General features: G+C 38.8%; 1 protein-coding gene across 1 annotated transcript in view; it reads right to left on the bottom strand.

Moving 5' to 3' along the window:
- Positions 1-2,340: 2,340 nt before the first annotated feature.
- The window catches only part of DNAJB14 (DnaJ (Hsp40) homolog, subfamily B, member 14), an 18,645-nt gene continuing 11,888 nt past the window's right edge, over positions 2,341-9,097 (bottom strand). Inside the window, exons 3-7 of the mRNA XM_010138969.1 lie at positions 8,695-8,880; positions 8,204-8,298; positions 7,421-7,530; positions 6,035-6,207; positions 2,341-3,336 (exon numbers count right to left, since the gene is read on the bottom strand). Coding sequence (XP_010137271.1) covers positions 3,212-3,336; positions 6,035-6,207; positions 7,421-7,530; positions 8,204-8,298; positions 8,695-8,880 — 689 coding nt within the window. The 3' untranslated portion in view covers positions 2,341-3,211. The remainder of the gene's footprint in view (positions 3,337-6,034; positions 6,208-7,420; positions 7,531-8,203; positions 8,299-8,694; positions 8,881-9,097) is intronic.

The raw sequence follows: 9,097 nt of genomic DNA on the forward strand, positions 1-9,097 counted from the left end.
CTTTTCTTGGAAACTTGTAAAAGAATCAATTTACTGTTTAAAAAAAGTAAAAAATTAAAATTTGATCTTGTTTTACCTGAACAGAGAACTCCTAGGGAAATGTTCATCAGATGTGGCCACTGAACTCACGCTTGTGACTCAGGGTGCTCCATCAACAGAACACATACTGATGTATTTCAGCAGATGCAAATCATCTCCCTTTTTCATTATGCTAGGTCAAAGAGTCATGCCAAGATTTTTCACTTTTTGCAGGACTTTCCTGCTTGCCCTTTTAAAAGGGAAATCAAGAACCCATGCTTGTGCTATCTTTAACTCTAGATTAAATACAGGTAAGTACGAAGAGTAAGGAGTTAATTCTAGGTAGTTAGAAAAATAGAAGAATTTTCAGTCAGGCTGTTCAAAACCAGTTTTGTTTTTCCCCTTTCTTTTCACTATCTTCAATATCTCTTTAAGGAGAACCTTCCGAAGAAAGGTAATCTGGAAAGATTCAAGTGCTTCACACTCTTCCATTAGCATCTGGCTTGTAAGAATATTTGTTCTGAACTTTCCAGCAGATCCCTTTAACAAAACCAGGGAAGATAATGACATTTCTGAAGAAAAAAGCTTCAGACTTGAAAAAAAGTAACAAACATGAGGAGAGAAACACCCACTTGGAACACTGAAAGAGCGTTTGCAGGCTGTATTTAGAGTAGGTTAATCTTTATGCTATAGGAAGTAATAGCATCCTTCTGCCTGTTACAGCATTAATTCAAAGCGTGCAACCATTTCATCTATTAAACGCTATGTCACATTTTTCCACCCATATAAACATATCGTTTCCTTCTCTGAAAATGGCAGTGGCAGTAGATGATCAAATGAAACGCAGCAGCCTAGGTCTCACTTTTAAACTACCGGGAGACGTCTGCGATGCCACAGGACACAGCCACTGCATTATTCCGGTCTGCAGAGGCGCTGGTAGCGACCTCACCGACCTAACACAGCTCAGTGTCCAACCACTGACCTGCTTCTCAGCTGCAGCAGAAGGGACTGCAGGGCAGACGTAACCCATGCCATTATTGCGAGCAGCTCTGCTACCACCACCTCTTCACTCCGACTTCGCTCTTCCAGTATTTGACAAATGCATTGTATGTCCTTTTTCCTCTTAACTCGCGGAGCACCTGCAAGCTCAGACTCGTTTGCGAATGGGAAGGCCCGAGTACTCGTCAAAGCCTCTGGAACAATTTTCTTCTATTAAGAAGACACAGGAGTACCAACGCGTACTTTGATAGTTTGTTTTCATTAGCATAATTACAATACATTCTGGACAGTTACAAAATCCGGGGAGTCACGTTTTCTCCATAATTTTCTATCGCAAACTTCAAACATTTAGGTGCCTTTCCATTACCTCTGCACACTTTTCCTGTGACGTTAGTAAGGACATCCAGTACAGCAACCCTTTTCTTGTCATCGTTGCAGCAGCTTTTGGTTCTGCTCTGTGCATCGGGCTTTGATGTCCACCTCGAATGCTGGTGTAGCTGCCTGGTTAAAAGCCTGCAGCTAGTCTCTCTCGTGTTACACCAATTCAATAGAGGACAATTCCAGTGGGACAGTTTAGAAAAGATATATATGCAAAATTAATTTCTGGGTCACTTGGAGCAATAGCATTCCACCTACCTCTGAAGTCAAATCTGCTCTAGATCATAAGGAATTCCAGTGAAGTCAGGCAAGTATCTAAACTTCCAATTTAAGAGGAGAATTTGGCTCCACATTATCTGAGAGCATTGCTCAAAGACAGCAGTTTTCTCAAACAAAAATGCTGCCTTTATTACGAGCCGCCTGGCATTCTCAAATACAAGAAACATTCTCCTGCATAGCACTGTTAAAAAGTAAAAACATCGGTACCGAACCTAAAAACATTTTCAACACACTTTAGATAAACTTTTAAGTACATTGTACTTAGCGGCTTCAAAACACCTCTTTGCATCAGCAGGTGTAGCTACATATAGCTTCCATGTACAGGCCACCGATCTCGTGTGTAGGAGCTGAACGAACGATATGTTTGCTTACTTGCGGAAGTCAGTCCAGCAACATTCTGACCCAGAAAAACGCATACCCTACCCCTTCCGCCCCGGGACAGGTGATATGGCTCTGACCGTAGGAGCACACGGCAAACTAGCAAAGCATTTAAATAGTTGGCAAAAGTGTTGAAAGGCACATAGCTTGTCCTTAGCCACACTTCCCTGTTCCACTTGCAGTGCCCATAGAGGAATTAGTGTTGGGACCTAGCCTGAAATAAAAAAACTGTAAGAAAATGGAAGTCTGCCAGGAAAAATAATTAAGTTGCCTTTTTTTTTTTTACCTTTAAGATTTTACTATTGCATGTTTTCCTCTACCTTTCCAGTGAAAATTAAGGAAGCTATGGATGCATGTTGACCATACGTATGGACTTACTACTACTGGAATACCAAATGGTAGAGCTGCTGTAAACTGTCGCAAGTACTAAAAGCAATGTTTATAATGGTCTGTACAGCCTTTGCAAATACTTACTTCGAAAAGAGATTAGTGTAGTTCTCAGTTTTCTCAGCATTGCTTAGAAACGCTAAAAAACTACAAGAGCTAACTGCTACTCTACACCAGATCAATATACCCCAACAGATACTTAGGAATATATGCCATTATATTTAAAAATACAAAGTTCTTCTAGGCTGGTAAACCTAGAAGATTTTACATAGAGTTAAGAGATAAAATATTAAAAATTCTTGTTTCAACTCCACACACTTGACATCTGAATAGGAGTGATGTAGTCATACTATTTATTCCATCAGTGAGACAAAATGTTGTATGGAACTAAGTTTCTGAAATTTTTAAATAGAAAGTCATTTAACTCGTATATACACAAAGTGTTCTTTCCACAGATATTTACATGGCAAATATGTTAGAGGAGAACCACTATGACTAAGTTTCTACAAGTATAGCATCCTTTCTGAGCTATTCTCTCTGCTGAAAGAATTCACAGAAGCTTTGAAGTAAAATCTAGACAATTAAAGTTACCTATATTTCACAGTAGGTAAAGAAGCCATTAAATGATATTTTAGCATAAGGTTTCTGGAAACAGCTACACAGTAGAGTTTTACATCCACCCCTCTTTTCCAGTATTCATGGTGAAACTAAATCTCTTCTTAATTTACAAGAGATAATGGCACACGTAAAGATGTACGTGTACAACTGCAGTTCATCCTCCTCGATAGAGGCTGGTCAGCCGTTCTAGTTCTTTGCAGTTGTCCATGGTCATGGAGTCTGCTTTCTTCCGGAGACGGTCATCTCGATAAACTTTTGCTGCATAAATTAAGTCTGTTTCTTTAAGGAAAAAAAAAGAAAAGATTTTTCAGGTTAAAAACTTTGCATGATATGTTCCTTCTCAGAGCTGTACAAAACTCCTCAGGTTTAATTCTCGCCCTTTTTTCCTTCTGTCTGCTCTAACAACCCAGAGACATCACCTGAACAGCACTGCAACAGCTTCCCTTTGATGGATCTTCACAAGCATTTCATCTTTTTGAGCAGGGGAAGCGGTAACAGCCTTCCAGCACCCTCGTATTTCACATAGCAGTACCTGATTAAAATATCCCAACCAAACCAAAAAGTTCCTACTACTTCTGTCAGACCTCACTAAACAATACACACTCAGTGACCCTGCACGGTATTGACAGCTCTAGCATCTTGCCTGTGCCCAAAAATCCATGCTGAATGTTAAGCCCATTACTTCAAGTGATGCTGCTTCAGACTGCCAGTGTTCAGAGGTATTCATAAAAGAGCTCTCTGCATTATACTGGTGTTCAATAGCTTGACATTGCGGAGCATTTTAATTCTATAAAGTCTTTTTCACCCCTTCAATTCAAAATGGATTACACAGTATTCTTAAATGCCAATCAATGCCGGAAAGACATTAACTCTAAAGGAGACCAGACACACAGGTATTTTAAAACTGCAGAACCACAAAATCTGCAGTTTCTTTAAAGACAGAAAAATCTACTAGGGGCCACTTATTCAAAATCAGTTTGGGTAGTTTTCACAACCTGATAAATTGCAAACAGCAAACAACATGACAGTCACCACCTTCAGGTTACTTTTCTTCTATATACTGGGGCAGATGTTTCTGTAGTTGGCACATTTTTTGCACTAAATATGTACATCAAAGGCGTGGGCCTCTTGGCATTGTCCAGGACTCTGCTATGCTTTAAAAAGTAAGCATGTTAAGAATAAATGCTGGAAAATGGGAGAAATACTCTTTTTCCTCTTTCCATCCCCAGGTGGAAATTGCGTATCAACTAAATCTTTTCAAAGATATTTAGAGTAAATATATTACAGGAAGCACAAATCTAACATGCCAGTAAATCTAAGCGTAATGACCAGGTCAGTAAAAGCAAACTATCCTTCCAGATCTACACTCCAAAAATGTACAAATAGTATGTCCTCTTTTTATTGTGTTGGATTATATCATCTTTAATTTTTTGTTAACAACCACCTCTCATTTTTCTACATCTTTTATTATAAGATTACCAATCGTTCATTTAGCAACCACTTGCAGATGAAAAATTAGGTATTCAGTTCACAAAGAGCAAACGTATTTAAACATTTCAAGATGATCAAAGGACAATCTAGTTGGAAAAAGCTATTTGCTTACGAATTATACCCAAATGTTCTCTGATGATTTCTTGCCTTTGAAAAACCTGGGAAAAATTATTCTGATCAAGTCCAGTAGCCTGGGCAAGAATCTGAAAGTTCTACCCCAAAGCACTGGTGATTCTCTTACGCTCATGTGACCCTTCAGCACCGTCTTCTGGCCACAGGTCTTTCCTGTGGGCAATGTGTCAAACTGTAGAGATTTACTTTTGCATAATCAATCTCTACTCCCGAGTAAGGAGGATAAAGCCTTCAGGAAGCACTGGGCTGCTATTCATGGGCCATGGGGTTTGTATGGGTCCAGGCCAGCTGTAACGAACGGGTGCAGTGCTGTTCGGGCGCCTGACTAGCTGCGATGCCGGGCTGCCTTCTGCAACTGGCAGAAACTGAGGGGCCATCTCAGCTGAAAGGCTGGGCACTGCCAGGGTGCAGAGAGCAACGACGTGCAGGAACACATGATTCCACTCAGAGAAGAGCATCCTGTTTGCTTCCGGTCAGTTTACTGGCAGCTCATGAACAAATTGTTTATCCAGTGATCTGTTACAGAGGTTTTCCATCTGAAAAGTTGAAACCATCTGGTTTCAACACTGCTGTCATTGTAGTGGTGCTGTTCTCACAGGGTATGAAAGGCTCACAAAATGGTCACAGGTAATGCAATAACAATTTAAAATTGATGATGATTTGGAGATGGCCAATGCTATTCAGTATTCTTAAGTTTTATCACCGAATTCTAGGCTTCTGGAAGAAAATAGCTTCTTGTATAATATTAGATTATGTTGGAAAAATAGATGATAAACTAAAAAAAAACCCCATTTTTCAGGTATGATATAGCCAAGGTACCAAGTGCAGGGAGGAAAATTATTTAGCACTGGCAAAAGATTAAGCACTGATTTACATGCTGTGTGTCCCTGGTCTAGCAGTGTTTGTATGTACTGTGGTCCCCAGCAGATTTTTTCTTTTTCCTTCTCCAGAAATATCTGTGTAAGTTTTTGTTTTATTTTATTTATTTAGATAAAAGCAACTAGGGAAATAAGATTTTGCCATGATAAAATAATGTGGAAGAAATTAAGATTTCTTAGCTTTTGTCCTTAACTCAGAGCAATTTCTTTCTCATTGTCAATTCACTGCGGTGAAATGGTCAGAGATAAGAGAGGACCAGTTTAAAATTGTTGACGATTGCAGATGGTTGTTAGGTCATTGAGTAAAACACAGAAATTAAGTGACAATGGAGACACTTGCAGACGTTAGTGGGGAACCTTGCGCTTGCTGTCTCATTCAGGTGTTTTAATAACACAGGCACTTCATTCTTGTCCGAGGCAATCTTTTTTTATAGCAATACATGCTTTCGTAAAATTACACATATTACCGAACTTACTTTGTTGCCTCTCCTTCCAGCAGTTATTACGAATGTTGGACACATAATCCTCTTCCACACTCTTTTCCACCTTCTGTAATGACACTCCTTTGTATTCATTTCTAAAGTCCTTGTTGACATAATAAATGACACCAAGGTTTTCTGTTTGCATTTTTATGGTTTGCCCTGTACTTCTGCAAAAAAAAAGGAGGAGGGGTGGAGAGATAAAGACCAGATATTTATTTTTACACCACAAATACACTTTAAAAAAATATTGCTATTATAGAAGAAGAGCACATTACTGAATTTGTCATTTCAAGACACGTAATGAAATGAATGATTGTATAATCTGCCAGAGAATAAAATTACTACATTTACCTGAACATTAAAATTCTGCTGCTTAAACCCTTGATCTCAAAAGAAAAAACACTTTAGTAAGACACTTGTTTCATACCTCTTTAGGTAAATATAAGCTCTGGTAATAGTCAAACTCAACAGAAAGAAAAACAGGTCACTATTCTGTAGCAACCCAGTACAGGCATCTCCATTCTACAGTGTTTTCTGCCAGCCCTGACAAATCCATTTTCCTGCTGGCATTCTGCAGATTAAAAATCAAAGATTGTGCCCAAACATTTTGGCAGAAAAGTGTTTAAAAGCATTACAACAGCTTAGCTGCTGTTGTAGAGGGGAAAAACACTCCAGAAATAAAGAACTCTGAAAAATAAGAGAGGAGAAAAGGAACCTTTCTGTTGTGGGGCTTAGAGCTCTGCAAGGAACTAAGGACCTTTAAAACAGTCGTGAGAAGTCGGCTAAGTATACTAGCTAGATGCATGCTTGATTAAAGTTATTTATTTATCTCAAGGAAAAAAGGTTTATATATTCTACTTGTACAAACCACGTAAGTTTCACTAGTAGAATTCTTTGCAAGAAAACAAAGGTGAATTATTTTACCATCACTTAGAATAAAGCAAAGGATAATTTCCCCAGCCCTCATCTAGTTCCAAACTTAAATAAGGATGAGAAAGTTGCTTTCAAGTACTTCACTTGTTACAAGCACAGATGACCCCTAAAACAACGAGCCTTAGCTGGTTTCAGGATTCAGTCAGGTATGTCGGAGATGTGAACACTTTTGCAACATGCTACGCTGCATGGACCCACTGCCTTTTATTAGAAGATCTCCTAAACTCCAGGTAGCGCTGACCTCTTTTCTCCATTACATTCTCACAGCATGCTCTTAGTACCTAACTTTCAAGTTGTGTTCTGCTGCTTCTATACCTTCCCTCCTTTTTTTCACTATGGGAAATCAAGGACCAACTAATGGAAGGCTCTCTAAAATGCTTCTAAGTGGGAAGGGCGATTACGCTATCTCCCCTCTGTTTTAAGCTAATGTAAGGGAGCATTACTTACGATCTTGGGTATAAGGCGTAAGGAGGGTTAGATACCATCAACTGGCTCAACAAGGAGACAAGGATCAACACAATAATAGGCATCAGCTGAATGAACATAGAGAAACCTCCCTAAGGAACAAAACAGATTCAGGTATTTCATAAAAAAGCATCAAGTACACAGGTAAATTGGACAAGATTTAATGTTAAGCATGACTCTTTTCTTTAAGCATTAAAAGCTGCTAGGAAAACTAACTACAAACCTGCAATCACTATGCTGGTATCTTAACTTCCCTATGCATACTCAGTACTCATAAGACTGCTCAAGCTGCAGGAGTTCATGGGTTCACATGTAACCACACGCAATTACCAAACCATTCGTACCAGCTGGATTCATTTATGTTGTATACCAGGATTTGGTCTCACCTATACAGTCCTGTGTAACTAACTAAGACTATAATTCATGTAGATGAATTTTGAGCCATCAGTTCAATTCTTACCGCAGCCTGAATAAATTTTTAAATGTAGATAAGTATTAGTGACCAGAATCACTGGCATATTTAGGCTAATACTACCAGTCACTAGTAAAATAGTAACATACAACAATATAAATACAAAACCAGGCTATTAACTTCAAGTTTGCATGTCTATTTATTGATCAAACTGCCAACTGCCAAAGTTTTAAAATATGTAACTGGCAAGTATAAATCCTCCTCTACAGTATAGAGCTCCTGTACAATCACATCACTGAAAGCCACTACCAGCAAATTTCACAGTCTATGAAGTCAATGGTGCTTAAACATACATCACCCCTCTCTTCCTCCCGCTCATGTCCACTCTGACGGTGCTGACTGGGATGACTGTAGCCTGCACGACCATTAGAAAATGAATGTACGCTACCTAAAGAAAGAAATACCCACACTTAAATCAAGTAAAAAAAAAATATTTAGAGCTCAATACAGAAGCAATAGCACAAAACATTTAACATTACTGAACAATGATATGTGAAATAACTTTAAGATATCTTACAATTTAAAAGTTGTTTAAAATAAATATTTTAAGCTCTAACACAACTGCATGTTCTGCAGAATCACCATAGTAACCTCAAAGAGCTGAACTCACATTTTTGGGATTTAGCAACACTGAGGGGAAAAATAAACTGTGATGCAGATTAAATAAAGAGTTGGGATCAGAGGAAGGTTGGAGTAATTTTACTGTTTTATGATGTCACAGACTCTAATGCTGTTCTGGGCAGTACCACTGTATCCCAATGATTATACTGTTGTATACAAATACCTGTTGGAAAGGCCCCTCCAAAGAACATGTTGAATAGATCCTCTGGAGTAATATCTGCCTCACAACCTCTATGGAAGTTGAATCTACCGTTGCTAGGGTGATTGCATGTTTGCTCTTCACTGCCTGTAAGGTCATACTGCTTCCTTTTTTCTGGATTACTCAGCACAGCATATGCATTTCCGATTTCTGAAGGAAGGAATAAAAGACAACTCACATAAATGAAAGATAAGAGCTATTCCAGCATGAACACCGCAATTTCACAGTCAAGCACAGGCAGCAAATTATGTCCTACACTGTATGTTACCCATCAACTGTAGCAGAACAAGGTCCAGCAGTATTTCTGCTTTTCTTAGCATAGCTTCCACAAGGTTTCCCACCAATGCTATTCAAAGGCCTTTTGTCC

The sequence above is a fragment of the Buceros rhinoceros genome, unplaced genomic scaffold, assembly GCF_000710305.1.
Source record: "Buceros rhinoceros silvestris isolate BGI_N320 unplaced genomic scaffold, ASM71030v1 scaffold18776, whole genome shotgun sequence".
Taxonomy (NCBI): Eukaryota; Metazoa; Chordata; class Aves; order Bucerotiformes; family Bucerotidae; genus Buceros; species Buceros rhinoceros.